General features: G+C 56.8%; 2 protein-coding genes across 8 annotated transcripts in view; one reads left to right on the forward strand and one right to left on the reverse strand.

The window, feature by feature from the left end:
- Positions 1-80: 80 nt before the first annotated feature.
- Positions 81-23876, forward strand: RHOF (ras homolog family member F, filopodia associated). Of its 5 annotated transcripts, XM_068563739.1 has the most exons (10): positions 81-340; positions 754-796; positions 2187-2291; positions 4242-4338; positions 7872-7921; positions 10593-10762; positions 11052-11139; positions 20825-20934; positions 21022-21156; positions 22282-23876. In XM_068563739.1, exons 6-10 carry the CDS (start codon positions 10625-10627, stop codon positions 22444-22446), a joined length of 636 nt encoding a protein of 211 aa, XP_068419840.1. In that variant the 5' UTR covers positions 81-340; positions 754-796; positions 2187-2291; positions 4242-4338; positions 7872-7921; positions 10593-10624; the 3' UTR covers positions 22447-23876. The 5 variants fall into 5 exon arrangements, with proteins under 5 accessions (XP_068419840.1, XP_068419839.1, XP_068419843.1 ...); XM_068563738.1 differs by lacking the exons at positions 81-340; positions 754-796 and adding an exon at positions 888-1124; XM_068563742.1 differs by lacking the exons at positions 81-340; positions 754-796; positions 2187-2291 and adding an exon at positions 3449-3794.
- TMEM120B (transmembrane protein 120B) overlaps positions 23783-25723 on the reverse strand; it is a 48440-nt gene continuing 46499 nt past the window's right edge. For 2 of the 3 annotated variants that reach the window (XM_068563736.1, XM_068563734.1), the window contains one exon: positions 23783-25576. In XM_068563736.1, the coding sequence (XP_068419837.1) occupies positions 25463-25576 (114 nt within the window). In that variant the 3' untranslated portion in view covers positions 23783-25462. The remainder of the gene's footprint in view (positions 25577-25723) is intronic. The other variant, XM_068563735.1, reaches the window with a different exon arrangement.

Genomic DNA, 25723 nt, shown 5'->3' on the forward strand with positions numbered 1-25723 from the left:
ACCCTCCTCCTCTTCCTCCTCCTCCTCCTCTTCCTCCTCCCCTCTCCTTCCTCGCCGCTTCCCCAGGCACTCTCCCGGCGGCGGCAGCTGCGCCGCCAAAGCCCCGGGCCCCAGCGGCCCCCCACCCCTCACTCTCGCGCTCCCACACTGCCTCCCCCCTCCCGGGGGGAAGGCCTTTTAATTTATTTATTCTGCTGGGACTTAGGTGGGGGGCTTGGCTGGCGGGGGAGGGGGTCTCCCCGAGCTCTACCTCCCGCGGCTGGGGCTACCCTCCGAGTCGCGGCCGCCGCGGCGTGCGCCTGGGGCCTCCAAAACTGTTTCCAAACTGCCAAAACCGGAGGTGGGCGCGTGGGGGCTCAGGGGAAAGGGCTGGGTTTTGGGGTGTGTGTGTGATTGTGTGTTTGGACGCTGAGAGCCGTGAGGGGCGGCAAGGAGGCTCCAAGACGAGTTGCAATCGAGGTATCTCGGCTCCGGCTTCCTCTTCTGCCCCGCGACCCCCTCCCCCCGGAGCGGAGCTGGGGAAGGGAAACCAGGATTTTAACCAAATTAGCATTCACATTCCTGGGAGGATGCAGCCCTTGCCTGGACCTGGGTGATAGAAGCTTCTTTCTGTTTTTATTTTTGGAGAGGAGCGCCCTGTAATTGTGAACACATGCTTCTCTCCCCGCACCCCCCCCCCTTCCTCCAGTCACCGACGGAGGAGAGAGTCCCCCTTTTTTGCATTTATCTTTCCTTCCCCTTTCTTTATTAAAGGTCCGGGAGTAGCGGCGGCCAATCAGCGCGCGGCTTCCATTTTGTGAGTTCAACTCCAAGGCTCCCGGGCTTCGCGAGGACGCGTTTGTAGCCCCCTCTGCCTCTCCTGTCGGGCGGCCGAGGCGAGGAAGTCGCCTCGCTGGGGCTTCGTGGTGGTGTATTTCACATTGGGGCTCTTTTCGGGGTTTGTAATTTGGCCGTGGGTAGGTAATTGGCTGGAGCAGGGCGGCAGGGCGCGGCAGCCAATCAGCGCGCGGCTTCTATAGGGCTTGAGTTATTAGACGCTGCTCTCAAAACATCCTTCATCAGACACCAAGGAGAGGCCAACAGATGAGGGGAGCCATTTTTCTGCAATGGAATTAAATGGCCAAGTGGGTTTTTCCTTTGTTGCAAATGGGGAATGTTTTTCCTTTGACTCCACCATCCAGTTCAGGACGCCTCAGTGTTGTGTTTAACATTTGTCAACAGGCTAAAGGACTCACAATTGGAAGAATGAAGAAGACTTTTTAAAAAGATCTGGATTTTTCCTTATGACTTGGAATCCATCTTTGTCTTGTATAACTAGGTCATAGCACACCATTAATGTCAGCAGTTAACAATTTTGAATTCCAAAAAACCTAAGTAAACGACATATTTAATTTTTTTTCCTCTTTTTTTTTTTCTTGGGTGGGTGGGGGGAGCTTGGAGCTGTCTTGATCTGTATTCTCTTGACTGAACAATAAATTTTTATATATATATAGTTTCCTCTATTAAACACTTAAACCTGGCCATCTTATTAACTCCTTCTGCTCTCTTTTTAACAAGGTAATGTTTTAAATGTATAGTTTTAGGACTAGCGAAATGGCAGCAACAAAAAATTGTAAGCAGTCGTTACTCTTTTAAGTTTTTAAAAACCTTTTACATTGTAAGTACCCAGTCCATTCTGTCCTTACGCAGTGCAGTTTTCATGTTAATGTTGCTGAGATGTCCTTAATTTTCTGAACCTTCATCTGCATGTTTGTCTTTGTCGCTCTTGTCTAACAAAAGTTAAAATGCTTTTAGACGATTTTGCTTTTATACAGCTAGGATTTTAGCTTTAAGCTTTTGAAAATGTTTACAGCAATAAATGCTAGTCAGCTTTCTTCCCAGTAACATGTACACTTTCTTTGAAAATCGATCTATTTGAAGAAAAACATCTCTGTTTTTCTCGTCTTGGTGGGGGGGGGGTGAGGGAAAGGAAGACCTCTTTGTGTAAAGAGACTAAAGCCGTCACAGGAAACTAGATTAAAACTGGAAAACAAGTCCTAGCTGGTTCTAGCCAAACACCATCGTTAACTCGGGGGTATTTTCTATGGTGGTTGGGATGGCCGGTGCGCCTTTTGCCTTTTGTTTGATTTGACTGTGTATTTTCGCCTTTTGTCTCTTAATGACGGTCACACCATTGCTATATCCAGAGCGGTAAACAGTCCTCAGCGAAGCCGCCTTTTGCCAACCCAACCCTGGAAAATTTGCAGAAGTGGAAGGAGCAGAAAATGCCATGAGAGTGTAACTTTAAAAAGGTAACAACAACAAAAAAGACACCACCACTGCCCCAAATATTCCCAACTAAACAATCCCCCTAAAAGATATTTTTTACAATAACACCTCCAAAACCTCCGCCCAGCTTGATCTTCCAGACTCCATGGCACCGGGCTGAGCGGGTAAGTAAAAAAAAAAAAACCCAACAACAACAGAAAAAGTGCCTTTTACCCCTTCGAGGAAATGTTTTTTCGAGCAGGCCAAGGGCTGCAAATGTTTGGGAGCTGAGGGGAGAAGGTTTCTGGAGCTTCATGTTTGGCAGCCGGATCGGGGAGGGGTGGGGACGAGGAGGGCTCTTCAGACCCTTTTGCCCCTTCTGCCCCGGAGGCGAGAGGAAGGTCTCCCCAGCGACCTCGGGCATCCACGGAGCCGCCTCCGCTCGTCCTCCTCGCTTTTCTAGGTCTGAGCCTTGGTGGGAGAAGAAATTGAAGTGCTTTGGGGAAGGGGGGCACAAAAGCCGAGGAAACCTCTCCTTCCGGGCCTGGGGCCTCTTTCCCTTTTGATTGTGGGGGTCTCGCCCTCCGAAGCCGGCTTTTCGGAGCTCCGGGGTGCGCCTGCGCTTCCTGAGCAAAAAAGGACAAAAGGCCGGCGTCCATGTTGGCACCATGACGCAGCATCTCTCCCGCCTGCAGCCCGAGCGCTGCCTGTGCTCCCGGCCGCGCTCGCTCCTCCCTCCCAAACACGAGTTTTATTTTCAGGTTCAGAGCAGAGCCGCCGGCTGGGCCGGGGCCGAGGCCGAGGCCGGGGCAAGAGCCAGGGCGGGACTGCGGGTGGCTAATGGCGGCCGCTCTCTTCCTTCCTCCCTCCTTTCCTGGTTGTTGTTGGGAGCCCGGAGCAGGCGGCGGCCCCTCGGCCGGGCCGGGCCGGGCCGGGCCCCGAGAGCCCGCAGGGCACAGCGCCCCGGGCCGAGGCGTGGTCACGGAGGCCGTTTTGGGGGCCGCGGGCCTGGGGGCGTCGCGCGCCGTGGCTCCCGCGTTCGCCTCCGCCGGGCGAGGCGGTCAGACGGGCGCCATTTCGCGCGCCGCCCGCGGCTCGGGCGGTGGCGGCCGCCGCGCGCCAGGCGGGAGGAGGGAAGGAGGCGGCGGGGCCGGGGGTGGGGGGAGGGGAGGCCGCTGCGGCGCCGCCCGCGTTCCAGGCCTCCGCCTGCGGGGACGCCCCTGGCCCGGGGAAGCGTCGACGAAGAGCGCGGGTTCCGCAGCTTCCTCGGACCCCGCTCCCGACCTGGGGGCCCCCGCGGGCACGAGGAGGCCGGCGCGGCCGCGGGGTCTTTTCTCTTCCCTCCCGCGCGGGAGCCAGTAGCAAAGGGCCACGGGGCCAGTCGGGGCCTCGAGGCCGCCTCCTGACCCCGACCGGCTCCTCCAGAGGCCGCGGACTTCTTCCCCGCAGCCCGGCCCTGATCCCAGGCCGTCTCTGCTGCCCACCCCGAGCCTCGGCGCCCACGTCCGGCTTCCAACCGCCCTTTGATAGCCGAGCCCGAGGGGCGGGTAGGCCCCTTTTCTCCCCACTTAGGGCGTGAGGCCCTCACGCAGGCCACCGACGTCCCTAGGTGGCCGTCCAGGCACAGCCGGCCAGCCGGCGCTCTGGAGGGTGGGGTGGGGTTTGGGGCCTGGGAAAGCCGAGCGGGCCTTCCCCGGGATCCCCAGAGGCGGAGGGCTCTGGGGTAAACCCTCGCGTCTCCGGCCCTTCCTGGGGGAGGGGATGCGGACGGGGCGGGCCTTTGGAAATGCAGATGAGCCGCCGCCTGCTGCTCGGCGCCCGGGCTGAACCTTAGTGACTCATCCACACCCCCCTCCTATTCATTCTGGAGTGAGGGCAGCCTTGGCAGCTGGGAAGGGGGGAGCGGCATTTGTAAGGCTCCCCTTCCCTCATGGAGACCGTGTCCGGTTTGTGGCCATCGACGCCCTAAAACACCCTCCGATTTTTCCCCCCAGGATCATGACCGGAGAAGGGGCTCGGTACCCCCAGAGTGGACCGTCCTCCTTTGGACAGAAGCAGGCCTAGTTTGACTCTGACAGTCCTCCCACTAAGGTAGGTGTGAGCCCTTTCCCAGCCTGCGAGAGAGATTTGGGGGGCTTTGGCCTGGAGCCCAGGGAGGGCGGGCACCCCAAACCTGCTAGTCTGGTTCTGCAGCCCTTCCCCCACACAGATGTGTGGGACTGTGTGTGAAATCGGCTGCCTGCTGGGCCTGCTTGGTCCATCCATCCCCGCCTGTCAGCTTCCGCTGTCAGGAGTTTGGGGCGTGCAATTCTTTGCCATATTTAACAGCATAGGAGAGGCTGCACTTGCATGTATTAGGTTGGCTCAAAAGTTCGTTCGGGTCTTTCCATAACATCTTACAAAAGCCCGAGCGAACTTTTTGGCCAACCCAATATTTCCCAGTTGTGTGTTGTTTGGTGGGTGGAGTGCCCTGGATGCCTCTTCTGAAAGACACAGGCAGCTGCCAGGAAACCGGGCCCAGCCCTGGCCCTCCCTTCCGGCCCCCGCTGGGGGCGTGTGGGATGACTGTGTGAGCTGGCCTCTTCCCCTCTGATGTCTGGCTGCTAGGGAGGTGAAGAACAGAAAGACCTGAGATCTGGGCCAGCTTTCTTTAAGAAAGAGTTTTCTTGACTCTTCCCCTTCCAGGGAATTCCCACGATTACACCTCACCCAGGGCCCCCCCACCCAACCCCCCAAAAAAAGAAAAAGCCCTGTTTGTAGAACGGGACAAACCCGGATTTGAAACCTGGCTAGCCATTTTACCTGCTGTGACCTTGCGTAAGCAGCACAGACCCTCAGCCCCAGTTTCACCATCTGCACAGATTGTCAAAGTTGAGTGTGCAGCCGAATCACACGGGTGGCTCATGAGAATCGACTCCGAGGCCCGGTCCTTGAGTTTCTGATTCAGTAGGTGGGGCCTGAGAACTTGCATTTCTAACAAGTTCCCAGGTCATGCTGATGCTGCCTTGTGGAGACATTTTGAGAACCTTTGGGCCAGGTTACACCTGGGGTGTTGTGAGGACCCAAGCATGTGCGCTTGGAACCCCGACCTATTTCTTGGTGCGGAGGTGTCGTTTCGTAGTGATGGCAGCTCTCTCCTTATTCTCACGCAAGCTGACAGCATGCAGTTTCCCATTCTCTTTATCTCCAGGAAGCTCCGCAGCTGGAGACAGTGCGGCCCTTGCTCTGACCCCTCCCTCATGTGATCTCTAGTTTGCGATTACTTTGATGAGCCATTTGGGTCCAGGTGTGCTGCCGATTGCGCCGCCTCCCTCGTTCGGGCCCAGGCTTGACTTCCGAGGGTGATAGGCTCTGCTCGCTTTTATCCCATCCCTCAGCTTGGGGGCTGGAGTGAGGACTGGGGGAGCCGTAGGGTTTGACCCAGAGGTTTTGTTGGGGGCGTGTTGGTGCTTAATCGAGGGAGGCTCTAAGGCAGGCAGCTGTGGGCTTGACTCTCCCCTGTGCTGGTTGACCTTGGGCGAGTCTCCTGTGTAAAGTGATGATAATGAAGCCTGCCGTAAAGGGTGGAGGGCGGATTAAGTGCGATTAAGGGGGCCGGCCTCACAGGCTTCACACTAGTTGGCCCCCCTTCGGAGGTGGCTGCGGGGAGTGGTGCTGGGCTGTCTGAGAGCTCCTCCCCCAGCAGCCCACCTCGTAGCACGCGGCACAGCCTCAGGGCAAAGGGGAAGGCTGACATTCTGCAGGATGGGCGCCAGCTCCATTTTTACTCCAGTGTGTGAGTTGGGATGGTGGCCTTTCTTCAAGTTCACAGGCTGTTCCATGATGGGTCATGGTTTGGGGGGGTGCCCCCCACCCGGAGAGTAACGTGACTCACCCAAGGTCAGGAGGTCACCACCGGCAGTCAGGATGAGATTCCAGGTGTCTTCCAGCCCAGCACCTGTGTCCATGGCACCCCCTCGCCCCAGCTGCTGGGTTATTCTGGGCTCCTGCCCGTGCTAGCTGTCTGCTGGCGTCACTGCCTGGGAGCTGGGAAAGCTATTTGGTTGAAAGTAACCAGCGTGGTACTCTTAGCTCCTTCTGGCTGCCATGCTTTGGCGCCATGAGGGTCTCCAGATAAGCTGGATTTGGTCCATGCTGTCTTTTGCTGGGGGCAAAAGGGGGTGCAGCCGACCACACCTGGCACCAGACTCCCTTCCCCCTACCCAGGGTGAGCACTTTGTAAAAGTTGGCGAGGCTCACATTATTAGTATCGTATGAGCCTTTCCCTCTTTCCATAGTCTGCCCCAATCCGGAGGTTTAAATTCGGCTCTGCCATTGATGAGTTCATTCAACTCCCTGAATTCTCAGGTGACCTTTCTGCTCCCTGAGAGTGTCCTGCATCCCTTCTGATAGAGTCCTTGGGGCTCCACGGGGCTGGGGTCTTTACCTCCCGTGGGCATTGGATAGTTAAATAATTGATTTAAACCTTTTCCTCCAGCAGCAGCTTGGAGGGTTACAGCCGGTTTCTCCGCTCCCGCCCTCGGACCAATTAGGGAACAGTGAGGTGCTCCACTGTGGTCCGGGTGTGATTCTTGGAAGGGAGAGGTGTCCCGATGACCTGGAAGGATCGTACCCCTTCCCGCTTCCTTTTCTTTTTCACCCACTCTAATTTCTTTGTCTGGCACGCCAGTACCTCCTAGGTGAAGGGAGGGGCGGGGCAGCCTATCAGTCCTCAGACTGCTTCCTCTGCCGAGAGGGTGGCTCCACCCACCGGTCACCCAGCAAGCTCGGGGCGGGGCTGCTCCTGGCGCCCAGCCGGTGGAGCCTGCCTGGAGAGGGCCACGCCAGCGGAAGGGCGGCCGGAGGTGGCCGGACCTGCCTTCCTACTGGACGCCAGGGCCCCGCCCCTTCCGGCCCGTTGGCCGAGAGCCCAGGCGTGGAGTACGACCTTTTGGACCCCCCTGGGTGGAAACAACCTCTGCCTGGACTGTGGAGATGGGCGCCCCGCCATCTCAGAGGCTGCCTGGGTCCAGTGCCGTCTCCATCTGGCCAGTGACCTCGACGAGTTCCTACCCCTCCAGGAGTCGTGGTCTCCCCTGTGAACCAGGAGGAGGAGGTTGGCAGATAACCCTTGACCTGTCTCTGAGTCTGGCTTTGTGGAGGTATCTCTTTGTACTCCGGCGGTGACTCCCCTGACCCCACCACCAGATGTTGAGCCTGGAGAGAGTCCTGAGACAGGGATAGACAGCCTTGATCCCCCAGGCTGCGCTGGGCCACCTCCCATCCCTGGACCTCAGAGGATGGTCAGTTACTTCTGTCTCACGTGGGGTGGATGACCCCTCAGGTGTGTAGTGACCTCCCAGAGTGTGCTGGGGCACCAGGGAAGTGGAAGCTATTAGCACTGTTGTTAACATCCCCATCCTGACCTGTGCTGGCCAGACCTTGCCCTGACAAGACAGAAGTGGATCTGGCCCTACTTCTCTCTTGTGATCAGTTTGCCTCACTAGATCCCAGGCCTAGATGTGAACACAAATCAGTTCACCCCCGCAAATGCCACCTGCCAGCTCCCCTAGGCTTCTGTGTCAACAGCTTTGTGGGAAGAACCAGTTTAAAGAATTTTTTCTTATCCTCCTAAATCTCTCCAGGAATTCCTGGTGAATAGAAGAATGGCATGGGTCCTCGGAACATTTTGCAGGTAAGGGAGTAGGGCTCCCCGGGCCTGTGTGTGTTCCCAGTGCCTCAGCTGGCCTGCCCTGGCCCAGCACCTCTAAGGAAGCTCCGAGCAGCTGGCCTGGCTGCTGGGTATTTTTAGCTCCAGATCCATCCCCTACACCACCACTGGAGCCAGGTCCAAATCAAACACGCTCCAGGCCGGGTGAGGCTGGGGCTCTGTGCCAGCCTCTTGGCCAGGCAGGGGTGGGTGGGCAGGCTGGGGCCAGTGTCAGCTGTCCTGCCTGGACCTGGGCCAGCCTGGGAAGACCTGCTTTCGTGTACGTCATTTTTTCTGTTATAAGTTGAAATCCATTAGTTAGAAAAGGTGGAAACCGAGGTCTGAGGATTTTGAGGAAAGTCAAGTGCCCTCTCCCTACGGGCTGGAGCTGTTTCCACAGTTTGCTCAGAGTGGGCTGACCCTTCTAAGTGAATTCTCTCAAGGCCCTTCCCAGATGAGGTAGTCTTACTCTCCCAGTCACTCCTGAGCTTCAGGGTACCTGATGTGAGGTCAGGCCTGTGCCTGGCTCAAAGGTAAGTGGTCCTCCCCTCCCTCAAAGCCCTCTTCCATCCTCCCTCTCCCTGAGTGATGGCTTCCTCCCCCTCCTCTCCTGCCAGCCCCAGGCTGCCACTGTGCAGAGATGGCCCCAGCCCTGTCCTCACCAACCAATCACAGCTCCCCCCTGGTCACCGGAAAGAGCTTTGGCTGGGCTCCTCTCCTGTTCAGAGCCTGTCTGACACCCATCTTGAGCCCAGTAGCCAGGCCTCTGTGATCTAACCCTCATCACCTTGACAACCATGTCTGGCCTCCCTCCTCACGCCCCAGCCACTGCCAAACCTGATGGGGTTTCCAGCCACCATGCATTTACTCAGGCTGGGTAACCATCCTACTTCCACTGGCCCTTCCTGCCAGCACTGCCAAGCTTAGTTCATGTGTTGCCCAGCTCTCAACCTTCTCTGAACCCCACAGGGGCTCCAGTGTCTGAATTGTTCTCATCTTGCAGGCTCCTTTAGACTGCTTCCCCCAGGACTGAGTTCCTCCTCAGAGGCAGGAACACAATTGCCTCTCAATAAACGTGTGCTGCAAAGAAGGAATGAATGAATTGCTGTAAATTTGTCTAGGGGTGCTTGACCCAGCAGATGCCCTCTGGCCCGGTGACAGGGTAGGGCTTTCCACCTAAGAACCTGGAGCTGGGTCTTCTCTTCCCAGCTCTGGGCTCTTTGGGGGCTTCTGGGGGGGGCAGTCTCTGCTGCCATCTGGTGGTCAGATTATGCCTTGCATTTTCTGAAAACGTTGACCTGGCATTTATGGTATTGCCGGGTTGGCGATTTCCTTTACGAAGTAAAGTTTACCTGATCCTTGCTGAGAACCTGAAAATGGGGAATCTTCTGGGTGGGGTGAGGGCAAGAAGATCCTGAATCCTGCCAGCCCTTCTCTGAGGAAACTTTCAGATGTCCTACCCCATCTGGGAAAGATTCTGCTCTCTCACCTAGCCATGTCTCAGTGCCTGCCTGGTACATGCCTGCTCCTGGGGGGTCCCTCTGCCACTCCTGACCACTGGCCTGGTTTGTGCAAAAGACAGTCCAAGGGAGGGAAGGGGTGGGAGGCAGGGGTGGTTTCACCCAGCCGCCCTGATAGTACCTGGCCAGAGTGAATGCTCAATAAATAGCAGTTTGGGTGAGGGGGTTGAGGAGAAAGGTTGGGATGAAGGATATGTGGCTGCTGGCTGGAGAACACAAATTTCTTGGTGGGAGCAGGCTTATCAGTCTCTAAAGTGGACAGAAGGGGGCCCAGCTTATCTCAACTAGATTTACCCTGACCTTCCCCTTCGCCTTCTCGACGGCGTCTTGCTTGGTTCACACGCCTCTGGGCCTTGCTAGAAAGAGGTTCCCGCCCGCTTGGTTTGGGGCCAACCCTCGAAAGGGTTCTGGGGCCACTCACCTGTTCCCAAACTCGCCGCGCCGAGACCATCGCCCGGCAGAGGGCGCCAGACCTCCACCTTCGGGAGGTGGGGTGATAGGTAAGCGGGACCGCTATTCCCCAACCCACACACAGGCTCACTCCCACAGGGCCAGACCACGTGGGCAGAGAGGACCCCTATGCCGGGATCTTAACTGGCACCACCGATGCTACTTTCTGGGGGGGGGAAACTGAGGTCAGAGTGGACTTCCCCAAGACCACATAGTTGGGGCGGGGCGAAGCTGGGGGGCTTTTCCCAGAGCTTGAGACCAAGGCTCCTCGAACCCGAGGGCTGGGGGGCAGTCTGCCAATCAAAGAGACCCTGCCCGATGGAGGAGGCCGAGTCGGCCAATCAGAGGGTCCCTGCCTGAAGACAGAGACTGCCAATCAAGGGTGCCAGGCGGGAAGGGGCGGAAACTATCAGATCTTGCCGGTTGGGGCGTGGGGGGCGCCGTGACTCGCAGGAGAGGAGATGGGAGCTGCGCTTGCCGCTGAGCACTCCGTTTCTCAGTTGCCTCAGTTTCCCTGGGAATGAGAGGTGAAGACTCTGGGCCGAGAGCCTAGCAGGAAGGAAATACGCTGGGAGGTCGACCAGGCTGGCTGCCTGGCGGAGGAGGTGCCGGGTCCGAGGGCGGGGCTTCTCTTAGCCCCGCCCCGGGGCCCGCCCCGGATCGCTCAACCGTAGCGCTCTCCTCAGGGCGCCGCCGCCAGTGCTGCCTGCTCCTGGCTATGGACAACCCTGGGGCCCCAGCCCCGACTGCCGCCCCGGGCCCGGGCAAGAAGGAGCTGAAAATCGTGATTGTGGGCGACGGCGGCTGCGGCAAGACCTCGCTGCTCATGGTGTACAGCCAGGGGTCCTTCCCCGAGGTGAGGCCCGCCGGGGGGCTGGAGGCAGGCTGGGGGCGGGGGAGACGGGCTTGGGACCACTGGGAGTGAGGGACGGACCTCAGCCTGCGCCCCGAGCCCGGACCCCAGGTCCTTGGCGTCCTGCGCACGGAGAGGCGGCCGTCACCCCGGGGCGCCCCCTCGGGAATTCCAGAGCCCAGCAGAGTGAGGGGGGCTGAGCCGGATGGGGTGAAGGTGGGGGTGGGGATCCAGTCGGACCCTGGGTCCCCGCCGCACCCCTTAAGAACCAACCCTGCCCGTTCTCCGACAGCACTACGCCCCATCCGTGTTCGAGAAGTACACGGCCAGCGTGACCGTGGGCAGCAAGGAGGTGACCCTGAACTTATACGACACCGCCGGTGAGTGCGCCTGCGCGGCGAGGGTCCTAGGGTCCGCCAGGAGGGTTCCCCCTGAGGGGCATCCCCCGCCGGGCATCCCCGCCCGCCCTTCTGCCTCTCCCGGGCCCTGACATCCCGTCACTCCTGGAGGCCGCGGAGGGGCGCTGGCTGGGAACCGGTTGACCACCGCCTGACTGGGTGGTGCTGGAGGCCGACAGAGTCGCCCCATCTGTAAAAGGAGGGTATTTGGAAGAGGTGAGTTCCTGAGCCACCCTCCTAGCGCTGATGTTCTGAGGGCTCACGGGTTCCTTCCTCTCCTATGGTTCTAGAAAACCGTGGGCTTTGCTTCTGCTTATCATGGCTCCAGGATTTCGTGTGTTACATGCTGTGGTCTCTTAGGATTCCGTGGGCTGCAGATTTGAGTCCCCTGGTGCTAGGGTTCAGTGGGCTGCATTTCTGGGTCCTATGTTCTAGAATACTTTGGGCTACAGATCAGAGCCTGTGACTCCAGGATTCTGTGGCCAACAGTCCTGAGGCTCTAGGGCCCTGGAGCTACACATTATGAGTCTCATGTTTCTGGAATTCCATGGACTATGGTGCATGACTCTGAATTCTATGGTCTATAATTTTGAGCCTGTGGTTCTAGGATTTTGTGGCTACAGTTCTGTTTCTTCCTGGCACTGAAGAAGGAACAGAGCTCTAGGGAATGTAGGTCCAAAATAAGGTTCTCTCTGCCACCTGCAGCTCCTAAGGCAAGTGTATTTATGCTAATTGCGTCACAGTCATCCGCGTTCCTATTGTTGGGGGCTGGGTGGAGGAGCACAGCCAACAGGAGGATTTGGGTAACACTGCTGGTACTGGTACCCTTGGGGAGCTTCCATCCTGCCCTGACTCCCCTCTGGGCTGAATCAACTTTGGGGAGCAAAGGTCAGGATCCCAGCCGGGGCCTCACCCAGCCTCTGTGACTCAGTGTTTAGTGATTTGCAGGGAACTGTGTCATCAGGTGTCCCTTCCCCTGTTGGCCAAACCTTGTATGTATCAGGTGAAGTCTTCCAACTGGCCTTGGATAGGGCCAAAATCCAGGACCACCCCTCTCCTCCCCACCGCTCCATAAGGCTGTCAGTAACATCTCTCATTCCACCCTGGAGAGGTTCAGGAAAGGGGCTCTCCCAGCCCCAGGCCCCTCCTCCATTCCTGACTTTGCCATATGGGTGTGTTCCCCCTATAGTGGCCTCTAAGGACCCTCTCTTGTTGGATGAGGGCCCTGCAGGGCTGCCCCCAGAACAGGGCCATGCCTCCAGCCCCTTGAACTGGGAAAGCCAAAGGCGTCTGAGGAATTCCCAAGGGTGTGGCCACGAGAGCAGTAAAAATCATGGTGTGTCTGGGACACTTTTAGTTTCACATGTTTCCTGTCCGGGACCCAGGTAGGGGCAGGTTCATTAACCCCACTTTGTGGGTGGAGTGCTGGTGGGGCAGGGCGAGTCAGAGGGAAGATTTCACTCTCCCTTCCTTCCTCTGCCCTCAGGGCTTCACCGCAGCCTCCCTCATCGGACCCAGAGTAGGGATCACTTCTGGTCTTTCTGGCCTCACCCAGAGAAAGATGCTCAAAGAACTTATCAGCGTAGATTGTCCTGTAGAGGTTCTGGAAAGCTTCTACTTGGTATAAGGAATGATTTTCCCTAAGAGCTACTGTGGGAGGGATGGGGAGAGCTCCTTCCCAAATCATCAGAAGTAGTGACCACTCGGGGCAATGATTACCTGTCCACAACTTCCTGCCACATGCTTTGGAGTCAGACCTGGGCTTTGATGCCGGCTCCCCTGGCTGCGTGTCAGTGGGGACACCTAGGCCTCAGTTTCCTTCTCTGTAATCAAGGCTAAAATAGTTGTGAGGATTACATCAAATTCATGTGACATGCAGCACTTAGCGCAGGGCCTGGCTTTTGTGAAGGGCTCGATAAGTGTTGTCATTGTGATTTTTTAACCTCCTGCCATTCAGGCCCAGGCCCCAGCCCAAGCCTATTCTTTTGAACCCGATGCCTGCAGAGCTCTGTGCTGGCCCCCACCCCCTGCTTTCCCAGCAGGACTGTTCCAGGCGGTAGAAAAGCAGAGCTGGGGTTTGAACCTCTCAGTGGCATCCCTGGGGGAGCAGACTGGCCTCGCAGTCAGCAGGACGGCCCAGGAGGGATATTCTGGGGGGAAGAGACGTGGCTGCTCCCTCAAGGGTGTCCCGCTGTGACTTGGGAAGCCCCACTGTCAGGAGGAGCATGAAGGAAAGCCTGGGTCATTCCTCTTCCACACGCCAGTGCCCAGCATGGTGCTTGTCCCAGAGCGAGGCTTGTGGAATGAATGAACGAAGAAGAAACCTGGGTGCAGAGACACCCCTGGAGAAGGTCCATTGTGATAAAGGTGATGAGATTCGTCTCTCTCTCTGGGGTGGACAGATATCCGAAGAAAGTGGCAGAAAGAATGGCCAGGTGATCACCTAGAAAAAGAGACAGAGGGTGAAGGGAGTGGCCCAGGTAGAGATGAGTAACGGTGGTTTTATTTATTTATTTATCTATCTGTTTATTTACTTATTTATTTATTTATTTTTGGCTGCGTTGGTTCTTCGTTGCTGCGCGTGGGCTTTCTCTAGTTGCGACGAGCGGGGGCTACTCTTCGTTGCGGTGCGCGGTCTTCTCACTGCGGTGGCTTCTCCTGTTGCGGAGCACGGGCTCTAGGCGTGCAGGCTTCAGTACTTGTGGCACGCGGGCTCAGTAGTTGTGGCATGTGGGCTCTAGAGTGCAGGCTCAGTAGTTGTGGTGCACGGGCTTAGTTGCTCTGCGGCATGTGGGATCTTCCCGGACCAGGGCTCGAACCCTTGTCCCCTGCACTGGCAGGCGGATTCTTAAGCACTGTGCCACCAGGGAAGCCCCAAGTCTAGTAAAGGTTGTTGTAGAAGGTTCTAGAACCTGATGGGCTAGACCCCATGGTGGGAGGTGGGGGGGGCAAGGGAGCATCTTTCCAGCCAACCAGTGGTGCCCAGAGCTGTGGGATGGGGTGGCCCCCCCGAGAGGCTGAATTTCTCCACACCCAGGACCTCAGCCACAGGGGTCCGTGTGGGAGGACAGTCTGGCTACTTGTCTCCGTCCTGCGGAAGCAGTTACAGACACCACTGCGGCGGGAGGGTGGATGGAGGGGTGACGGAGCTCTCAGTGCGCAAAGGTGAAGGGGGCGGACGCTGTGAGCACCCGTTGCCCTAGCAGCTCATCTGCCGGCCCTGACACCCTCAGAAGCAGGAAGCTGCGGTGAAGTCTGAAGTTTCCTGGGCAGAGAGGCGAGGTGGGGGCGAGGTGGGATGTTAAGACACCAACCAGAGACAGAGCTAGCTGGGCTTTGGGGTGGGGCTCCACAGGACTGGCTGGAGTTGCCCCGGGAGGTGGGGAGCTGTGGTCCCCTTCCCAGCCTGAGATGGGAACAGTAGGAAAAGTGGGGCGCAAAGCAGTCGCTAAGACAGGAATCACGGACAAGAGGGGTGCCTAGGAGCCAGGAGCCCTGGAGGCGGGGGAGCTGATGCTGCGGGTCTGTCGGCGCATGCGTGGTCTGAGCTCCAGGCCGCGGTTAGGAGACACAGGTGGGTGGGCCCCAGTAGCACTAGTAAAAGTAGGTTCCTCTTGTGGCAGCTTCCCCTTCTCACGCTGCCTGCACCCCTCCCCTGACCAACACCCCGGGCCAGATCTGGGAACCACGTGTCCTGTGGATGTCCTCTGGCAGATTTGGGGACCACTGTGGCCCGATGACACCCTCTCCTCAACCCGGCACCAGGTCTTAGAGACCATACCCCCGAAAGATGACTGTCATGGCAGAGCTTCCCACAAAGGAAATAATGCTCGCGTGAGCCTCACTTCCTCAGGCCCCGCGGCACCACCAGCTTCAGGAAGATGGGCAGCTTCTGGGGGAGCTGTGGCTCAGAAGACCTTTCCTCTCCAGAAGCAAATGTGGCCTTTTGCACATAACTCAGGGGGCTTTTTTAACCTCTCAAGCCCGTCTGCAGAGGCCAGAGTGGGACCCCTGTTTGCCTCTGGGCAGATGACTTTGCCCCCTTTAAGTCTTGGCATCACTGTGGGTAAATGGGGAGGGTAATTGTATCACCTTGTGGATGGGAGACCTTCTAGAGCTCGTGGGTCCAAAGGTCTGGGGTTAGAATCCCCCACCCAGGTCCCCATTCAGTTTCTATTTCAATAGTAACTGCGGGCCCATACCTTTGCCCAGCATTGCTTAGCCTACAAGTCCTTCACTTCCAATATCAAGGGCAGGGTTATCACCCCCTTTTTCAGATAAGGAAACTGAGGCCCAGAGAGGGAAGGTGCCAAGATCATGGAAAATGAGTCTGAGTGGAGCTTGGCTCTCCTGACTCATAGGGGTGGGGTGTCCAGGACACTCCACTCCTCCCAAGGAGACATGACGTCAACAGCACCCAGGTCTGCAGGCCTGGTCCCTGTGTGGAGGCTCCCACTGAACTCCTGGGGAAAGCTGAGCCAGGCACAGTCAAGTCAAGAAGACAGCTGGGAAGAGGCGGTGGGATCTGGGCTGGCTACCCATCCTCTCCCAGAGTCCCTCCCTCTCAAGATCCCCTTGTTGGCAGCCTTTCCTCACTGGGTCAGGGTTGGAGCTTGTAGGGTGAGGACAGCTCCCTATCCTCTGGGGTGGATTGAGAGAGAAGCACCCCAATAGTCCTACCTATGGTCTTCTGTCCTTTATGAAGCTTCCCTTTGGCTGTGTGACATTGGGCAAGTCACTTCACCTCTCTGTGCTTCAGTTTCTGCATCTGTAAATTGGGGATAACAATAGCAGTAGTGGGAATTCCCTGGCGGTCCAGTGGTTAGGACTCCGCGCGTTCACGGGCAAGGGCCTGGGTTCAATCCCTGGTCGGGGAACTAAGATTCCACAAGCTGCGTGACTCGACAAAAACAAAACAAAACAAAACAAAAAACAATAGCCAGTAGTGAGGAATCATAGTGAGGAGTGATGAGTCTATGCAGGTAAAGGGCTTTGAATGGGGCCTGGCATGTGATAAGTGAGAGCACTGCCAATAAATATTGTTGATACTAATCATTTTTACTATTATCGAGGCTCAACTGCTCCTCACATATCCATTTCACAGATGAGGAAACTGAGGTCCAGAGATTAATTCCCAATTAGGAAGGCTTCCCAGGAGGATTGGAGCTTTTACAGCGTCTGGGCAGGAAACTGACCTTGGAGCTGGGAACTGCGTTGGTGCTTCAGCTCACAGGGAGCCCGTCAGTGACCTTGAAACCCGCAGCCCCACCCCCAGCCACGTGGGCTCCTGACAGGAAGAACTTGCCCGCCCAGCTTCCTTGGCGGGGGGGGGGGGGGGGGGGGGGGGGGGGAAGGGGGGGGATGGGGGGGGTTGGCGGTCCAGTGGTTAAGAATTGTGCTTCCACTTCACGGGGCACGGGTTCGATCCCTGCTCGGGGAACTAAGATCCTGTGCGCTGCGAGGTGCGGCCAAAAAAAAAAAAAAAAAATTAACACAGGTGATGGAAGTGAAATGCCCTTGCAAACCTGAAAGCCATAGAGATTATTATTCCACTTTATTCACTGGCTCATTTGTTTGTTCGTTCATTCCCCAAATGTTTATAGAGCCTGTCTGTGCACCAGGTGATGTAACAGTGAGCACTACAGAGATGGCCTGTCCTCAGGGTCTTACGTGCTCATGAGGGACATCTCCCCCCACAAACAAAAAAAACTGTGATGTCAGGTAGTGATACTTGTTAGGAAGAAAAATAAAGCCATAGTTGGTCATGGGACAGACTGCAAAGGAGGCTCTTGTTTCAGAGCAGTCTGGAAAGTTCTCTTGGAAGAGGTGACATTTCTGCAGAGACCTGAAGGAAAGGAGGGAGTGAGCCATGCTGTTACCTGGGAAGAGCCTTCTAGAAGAGGGAACAGCAAGGGAGAGGCCCTGAGCCAGGAGCAGGCTTGGTCTGACTTCCTCATTCAACCCACTGCAGTCTGACTCCGCCCTCATCAAGCCTGTTGCAGTCAGCACAGGCCCTAATTGCGAAGCCCAGTGGCATGTCTCAGCCCTCGTCTCTGCTGCATCTGACAAGAGTTGAACAACTTCTCAACCACGCACCAGCCAATAGTGACTGGACACCTACCCGGTGCCAGGAATGATTTTTAAGGACAGACAGGGACCCTGCCCTCAGGGTGCTTACAGTTTCCGGGGAGACAGGCGGTAAACAAATAAATGTGTGAGTACAGGCTGTGGGTGGACTTTGCATGGTGAGGGAAGGCCTCTCTGAGGAATCAGCTGGGCAAGATGGGAGGAGACGTCAGAACACCGTAGCCCCGTTTTACAACTGCTTGTCTTCTCCTGCCGTGTTTCTAAAAGGGAATCAGAGTGTACGTGAGGCCAGAATTCTGAGGCTCATCATATCGTAGAGGCCCAGAACCTGTTTTTGCGCACTACAGAGCAGAATAGAGCATTGCTGCGTATCAGCAGAAGGAACACTGGCCTTGGAATTGAATGAATGTGGAGTCAGGCCTGGCTCTGATTCGGTGACCTCAGAGGGGTCACTTCACGGCTCATGTTTCTTTATATGTAAATGGGAGTATTCATAAGATCCCTGACTAGCACATCAGGCAGGTGGTTGTTGTCAAGGTTTCTTTTTTTTTGGCTGCGTTGGGTCTTTGCTGTTTTTTTTCTTTTCATGGGTCTTCGTTGCTGCGCGCGGGCTTCCTCTAGTTGCGGTGAGCGGGGGCTACTCTTCATTGCGGTTCGCAGGCTTCTCATTGCGGTGGCTTCTCTTGTTGCGGAGCACAGGCTCTAGGCACGTGGACTTCAGTAGTTGTGGCTCGCGGGCCCTAGAGCGCAGGCTCAGCAGTTGTGGTGCACGGGCTTAGCTGCTCCGCGGCACGTGGGATCTTCCTGGACCAGGGCTCAAACCCGTGTCTCCTGCATTGGCAGGCAGATTCTTAACCACTGCGCCACCAGGGAAGTCCCTGTAAAGGTTTCTTAATCATTTATAGGCAAAGGCACTCTAAAAAGTGTGACGGGAGTTCCCTAGTGGCCTAATGGCTAGGATTCTGGGCTTTCTCTGCCAAGGGCCCAGGTTCAATTCCTGGTTGGGGAACCAAGATCCCAAAGCCGTGCGGTGTCGCCAAAAAAAAAAGTGTGACGTATAAGGTGGCGTTACCAGTAAGTAGTAGAGAGAAGGCAATTATCTTGAAAAAGGAAATACTGTGGATGGTCAGTCTGAATGTTTAAAAATAAAATGCTAGGAAGGAAATGGGGGAAAAAATGAGGGAAAGCATTCCAGGTGTGGCACAAGAGCTTGATGGGTTTGAGAAACAGCAAGGAGGCTGCCTTGGTTGTACTGCAGCGAGTGAGTGGGGCAGGAGGAAGGGGGATGAAGTCAAGATTGGTGGGCACCAGGGTCATGTGGACCACTGGGAGAGGCTTGGATTTTCTGCAAAGGGCAGTAGGGAGCCACTGAAGGTGTTTCAGTTGCGGGGAGAGGCGTGTGATTTTACTTGTGTCACCATCCATCCAGCTGCCAGGTGGATAATGGATTGAGGGGCAGCAGGAGACCAGGGAGGAGGTGGCACGGAAGACTGACGGTGACTTGGATGAGGATGGTGCCATGCCATCCAGTAGAACTTCCTGCAATGATGGAGATGTTCCGCACCCGCACTGCCCATTACGGTAGCCACTAGCCCCGTGTGGCAGTTAATTACTTGAAATGTAGCCAATGCAACGGAGAACCTGAATTTTTAATGTTTATTAACTTAAATAGCCACATGGGGCTAGTGGCTATCCTATCAGAAAGATGTGGACAAAGGTCAGGAGAGGGGACAGTTTGGGGACATGTATGGGAAGGGGAGATGGGCTGGAATAGCATGTTGGGCCGGTTTCCCACCATCTTACAAGGATTTCTCCAGCTTTCTGGTAACGAGGGCAGGGGGGCCTGAGTCTGCCGGGCCCTGACTACCCCTCACCCCTTCTCCAGTGTTGAGGGAACTTTGGCTGAATGACAGCACAGACAGTCCTCCCGGCCCAGCCATCACTAGATCTGGGTTCCCAGTCACTGCACACCATCAGGGATCCCTGGGCTGAGGGGGGCCAGTGGGAAAGGAGATGGCAGCCGTGCCCTGTCATCAGCAGGGGTCTGGGAGCAGGATGTGGCCTGTCTGTGCTCTTGGGAGAGGCTGCTTGTCCTGAGAGGCCTTTGGCAGGGAGGGATCAGAGGGCAGGCGGCACCTCCCCGGCACCCACAGGCTAGAGGGAGGGGCAGGAATTCCTGGGCTCCGAGTTCTGTGTTCCCTGGAAGGTAGTCACCGCCTGAGTCTTTCTGCAGAGGTGGCCAGGGGTCGCCATAGGGCCTGAAAGACTCTCAGTTCGCACTGTGGTAGTTTTAAAAAAAAATAGGGCATGACAACCACGTGCAGTGTGTGATCCCGGGCCTGCTTCTGAACCAGGGAAAAAAATACTACAGGGCATTATTGGTGCAATCTGAATACAGCCTATGGATTGGATTAGAAGAGTACAACGTCAGTGTTGGTTTCTGAGTTTCATACTTGTCCTGAGTAGGTGAGAGGACGTCCTTGTTCTTAGAAAAACCGCACAGGAACTCTCCCGGGGTGGGGGGGGCGGGGAGCCGAAGGTCTGCAGTTCCTTCTCACGTGGTTCAAAGTGTATATATACAGATAAAGCAAGTGGGCAAAACGTAAGGCCTCGGTGAATCTGAGTAAGGGAGTTCTGTGCTCTCTGTTGAAATTTTTCTGTAGGTTTGAAATTGTCAATATAAAAAATTACTAAAAAAGTTTTTTTTTAAAAAACCAAACCCACCGTTGCCCAAGCCCAGCCTTGGGTTCTGATTCAGTTGGTGCTGGGAGGGACCAAGTGTCAGAAGTTGTCAGTTCTTCCTGGTGAGTCTGGTATGCAGCGGGGGTGACAGCCACTGTGCCGAGTGGACCTGGATGGGCGCACGTCTGTCACCTCCAGCACCCCCCACCCTCCTCCTAGTGTTGGCAGGAATGGCAGGAGGAGTTCAACCAGAGGCCATGCACCTCTCAGCCCTGGGGCACACTCCACTGTTAACTGCAGTGTCCTGGGCCTACCCAACCCCACCGGTCTGAAACTTCAGGGAGGGGAGGCTTCACTTCGGATTTGGTTTCAGAGTCTGCGCTTTTAACCTGAGCACCAGGGATAAGGATGGCAGGGAGGGGTGATCATCACTGGCATGATTACGAGCAGTTTTTCCAGCACTTACCCTGCAATCAGGCCTATCTCTGATCACTGCATGGCTTTTTTTTTTTTTTTTAATATTTATTTATTTGGTTGCGATGGGTCTTAGTTGCAGCAGGTAGGCTTAGTTGCAGAACGTGGGCTCCTTTGTTGTGGCATGTGAACTCTTAGTTGCGGCATACATGTGGGATCTAGTTCCCTGACCAGGGATCGAACATGGGCCCCCTGCATTGGGAGTGTGGAGTCTTATCCAGTGCACCACCAGGGAAGCCCCTGCATGGCTTTTATCTCGTGTAGGACTGTGGGCTGCCACCTCCGTTTTACAGATGAGGAAACCGAGGCCTAGAGTCTCTTGCCCAGGAGACCCCCAACCCCTCACCCATCTGAGCCCAGACAGGGGACTCAGGTAGAGAAGTAAGTGGTACCTCCCTGACCTCCACCTGCTGTCTGGTTTCAGGGCAGGAAGATTATGACCGGCTGCGGCCCCTGTCCTACCAGAACACCCAACTCGTGCTCATCTGCTATGACGTCATGAACCCCACCAGCTATGACAACGTTCTCATCAAGGTAAGGCCCCTCTCCCAGCCCGCCTGCCTCTGGAGGAGGGGCCACGGACAGGGCCCCAGCCCTGATGCCCGCCCTCTCCTTCCACAGTGGTTCCCTGAGGTCACCCACTTCTGCCGTGGGATCCCTACGGTGCTCATCGGCTGCAAGACAGACCTGAGGAAGGACAAGGAGCAGCTGCGCAAGCTCCGGGCGGCCCAGCTGGAGCCCATCACCTACACGCAGGTGGGCCAGGGCCCCTCCCCCGCCCCGCTCCGCTCCACCCCATCGCCAGGAGCCCAGGAGGCCAGGACACAGCCGTGGCCACAAAGCCTCCCAGGTCTTTGGCCTCTGCATTTGGTGTGCCTTAGTGGCCTTTTGGGAGCTGAAGCCAGCAGGATTCTAAAAATAATAATTTTCTTTTTTTTTGCCGCCCCGAGCAGCTTGCAGGATCTTAGTTCCCTGACCAGGGATTGAACCCAGGGCCACGGCAGTGAAATCACCGAGTCCTAACCACTGGACTGCCGTGGTTAAGAATAATAATTTTTAGATATTAATAACGATAGGCCACTTGTCTGAGCACTTTACATTACTTACCTCATTTAATCCTTACAACCTTGAGGCAGGTACTATTAGCGCCCCCCATGTTACAGAGGAGAGATGGAGACTCAGAGAGGTTAAGTAGCTTGCCCGGGGTCACACAGCTAACCTGAAGTGGAGCCAAGATCCCATCCCAGTCACTCTGGCCCCAAAGCCTGAGCCCTTAACCACCACCCTGTCCCATCCCCCCAGAGGCCTGGAAGGGCAAGTCCGTGTCGGAAACCAGGGTTCCTTTCGTGAGCCTGACCAAACCCTGTGGCCTTCTGGGTAAGGCATGGCAGAATAAAAGGAACACAAAGGAAAACTAATGAAGTTTAATAAAAAGGAAGAGGCATTAATAAATTTGTGTTAGAAATACTGTTTTTACTCTAACAGCCAGCTCAGTTGCCCGAACTGTGCTTTCGGGAAGAGCGGGGGAGAGAAGCATGTAGGAAGCCCTCTTGTCTTGAGGCCTTCAACTCTCCTCACAGGCCTGGCAGACACAACACACCACCCCAGTTCTCGGCTGAAGTCAGCCCCCCTCTCTGCCTGAGTTTGGGGGAAGCGTGGGCTGGAGGCCAGGACAGAGCTCGCAGCAGCTACAGCCCATAGGCCACACCACACTGGCCCTCGTGGTCCATCTGCACACACTGGGGAGGGCTGGCCCTGGGGTGGAGAAGCGTCCCCACCCCAAGGCCTCTGCCCCCAGAAAGCCCCCAACTCCGTGAGGGGTCTCACAGGAGACCCCATGCTCCAGGCCCCTCGTCTAATCGCGGCCCCTCCCCCCACCAGGGCCAGAGCGCCTGCGAACAGATCCAAGCCGCCCTCTACCTGGAATGTTCTGCCAAGTTTCGGGAGAACGTGGAGGACGTCTTCCGAGAGGCTGCCAAGGTTGCCCTCAGTGCCATGAAGAAAGCACAGCGGCAGAAACAGCACCGCCTGTGCCTGCTGGTTTGACACCTCCCGGCGGGGCCCACGGCCCTCATGACAGAACTGACAGGACCCAGGCTCCCAGGTCCAGACTGCTCCCTGGATCCTGCCCCCTCCCCAGCTCTCGAAGGGCACTTGGAGTCGGGCGTCTCCAGGGCCTGGTGTCTGGAGCCTGTGGCCAGGCTCTTGGAACATTCTGGAACTCTCTCCTTTCCCAGCTGGGGCTCTGACCACGAGCTCCCCTCCAGCCTGCGTGGTGGTGGTGGTGGTGAGCGAGGGTGCTGGACTCAGTCCCTCTGCACCCTGGAACGAGCATTTATCCCCAGGACTCAGGAGTGCCTTCATCACAACCAACCCCCAGCTGTGTGTCCCCCTCTGCACACCCAGTAGGTCCTCAGAGCCTGTGCTTGAGATGAGGAATGACGTCTGATATGAGGATAAATGTGGACTTGGCAGCGTTCCACACGGCCCCCAAGCCTGCTCTCCCAAGTCACCCGCCTCCCTGGTTTCCTGAGATAGGCATGGCTGCATCCTCCAGCTTCTTGCTCCCTCCCCGCAGGAACTCAGGCACCAGGATGGGACCGAGGCCTATCAGGAGAACACAGGCCCCAGCCCCAAACGTGGGGGGCCGGCACCAGCCCCCTCCCTCCTCCCTTCCAGACAGAGGACTTCAGTCTCAGCCCTCAGCTTGGCTGCCATCTTTCCAGGGCTGGACGCACATGAGGCAGAGAAGAACCTCTCTCAAAAAGCAAAAAGTATTCCCTGGACCATCCACGTGACCCTTGCTCAGCGTCTCCTCACCTGCAACCCCTCCGCTCGCCACTACTTGCCAGAAACCCGAGATGAAAAGTGACATCAGCTCCGAGTGATCTTGGGCAAGTCAGGTCTCTCTACAGACTGTCTGCAGAAGGACGGCACTGGCTCATTTAAATAGTCATCGGGCTCCCACCTCTCACAGCCTCCAATTCTGCCAAGATGTGGAGATCTGGAACCAAGGCCATCCTGGCCTCCTGCGAGAACAGACTTGATTAACCCCCAGTGCAGATTCACTGAACCTCCTAGAAGGTCTGGGGTCAGGGGCCCAAGAGTTTTTAAACAAGTGCCCCAGGTGATCCTGATGCCCCAGAGATTGAGAGCTGGTGGCTCCTGAGTAAGCCCAGGAATCAGCGTTACCTAAGATGAGATAATGGCTTCAGGTGGCTCCTGCCATCCCCGGTATCTCCTGCCTCAGCCCCCTCCCTTGCCCAGTGCTTCGGCCCCCACTAGGCCTGAGAAAGAGACTTCTGAAGTCTACCCCACCCCACCTAGGTTCCCCAAGGCCCTGCCACACCCTGGGGAGTCAAGAGAGCATTCGGTCCAAGGCTTCGTGGACAAATGATGGTCTAGGACAGAGGTCCACAAACCACAGTCTGTGGGCCAAATCTTTATTTTTGTAAATAAAGTTTCATTGAAAAACAGCCACGCCCATTCGTTTATGCGTTGGCTGCTTCTGCCCTCCAGTTGCAGACTAGAGTAGTGTGAGAGACCATCTGGCCCTCAAAGCCCAAAATATTTGCCATCTGGCTCTTCACAGAAAAAGTTCGCCAACTCCTAGTCTAGGGCAAACCCAAGTGCCTAAAGGGCCAGATGGGAGACCCAAATGAGTGAAGTAGGGCAGGGGATAAAAGGGAGTGGTGGGGCCTATGGCAAATTAGAAAGCAAGCACCCCACCCTAGACAAGGCAGCTCAGCCCAGCCAGATGCTGCTCTGTGGGAATGTTTCTAGATCTTTCCATTTCTCTAGGGAAAGTGGAAATCTGGATTTTTATGTGGAATCTTACTGGGGGGAGGGGAGGGGAAATTTCATACTTTAAAAGTTTAAACCCCTTTGAGGCCCAGAGCATGATTATGGACACCATCTATGTACTCTGGTCGGCAGGGATTTCTAAGTTAAGTCGTTAAGGACGGCTGAGGCCCATATGAGGACAAGACGCAGAAAATGCAACCAAACCTGTTGGCTTCTTCACCCTCCCCACAGATACAGAACCTAACGTGAGGTGACCAGCAGACCTGCCCTGGCCTCTAAAGTGTGGCCTCCTCCTCGAAGTGAGCCTGCTCAGGCACCCCCCACATTCCAGAACCTCTGAGGTGAAGGGAGGCAGCCTGAGCATGGGAGACCTCCACGCTGGCTTACGTCCCAACCAGCGCCGAGGGGCTTGACCCCACGCCCTGAGTGCTCACGGAGAGAATCTGGGAAGGTGGGCTGAGGGGCGGGGGTCATGAAGGCCCCCAAAAGTGGACCCAAACTTTGAGGGGGTGGGGAAAGCCCTCACACCAGCCAGACGATGCAGGGGCGCCCTCTGGTGGTGACCCTCAGAAAACCCTCCCGCCACAGGCCAAGCCCTGGGCCGGTGGGAGGCAGGGCCGCCTGGCGGCCAGCAGGCTGCAGACTCAGGAAGCACAAAGAGCACGAGGCACAGACGGACAGCGGTTCCCCGAGAACCTGAACACCCGCGCGGCGGAGGCGCGGAGGCCGGGAGCTTACAGCAGAGGCGGTGCCCCGGGGAGGGAGGCTTCCCGGGACACGGAAGGGCTTCTTTCCACCCGCCTGGGACTCAGTTAAGTAGCAGGTCAGCGGAAACCCAACCCCAGCGAGGCACGTCCTAAGCCCAACCTGAGGGGCTCAAACGACAGGATGGGGGACAGAGGGGGGGGTCCCTGAGGCTAAGCCTCCCCCACCCCCCCAGGAAGACTGACGCAGTCTCGCGGAGAGCAGCGGGGGAAGAGGGCGGCAGATTCTAGGGAAGGGGGTGGGCCGATATTAAATATGTCATAAATAGGGAGGCTGGGGCGGGCTAATACTGCACGGACAGGCTGGGGTCACATTCCTCTTGTCCGGCCGGGGACCGGGGCCTCGGCTCTGCGCCCAGCGATGCCGCTGGCCCCTGAGGTCACTGCTGCCAGTGGCCACTGGCACTGGTTGGGAGGAACCCGGCAGCGAGGGTGTCGCCTGGGATCCCCTGCAGTCTCAAAGTCCGGGGGTCGAGGGGCGCCGGCCCCGTGGCTCACAGCTTCTTGGCCTCGCTTCTGTTCTTCTGGAGTTTGGTGTGCACGACTTTGAGTGTGGTCAGGAAATTGCCGAGGAAGAGGACAAGGAACGTAAGCGCCAACACGAACACCTGGGCGGGGGGCACGCAGAGAAGGGGGCGCCCAGGGCGGGGAAGGTGAGGCAGAGAGCACAAGAGAAAGAAGGCAAAGGCCGCGCCGGCTTGGGTCAGCTCTCCTTGCTGAAATGCCCCTCGCGCCCCCCCGGGACCTCAGAACCC

This window comes from Eschrichtius robustus, chromosome 14 (assembly GCF_028021215.1).
Source record: "Eschrichtius robustus isolate mEscRob2 chromosome 14, mEscRob2.pri, whole genome shotgun sequence".
Taxonomy (NCBI): domain Eukaryota; kingdom Metazoa; phylum Chordata; class Mammalia; order Artiodactyla; family Eschrichtiidae; genus Eschrichtius; species Eschrichtius robustus.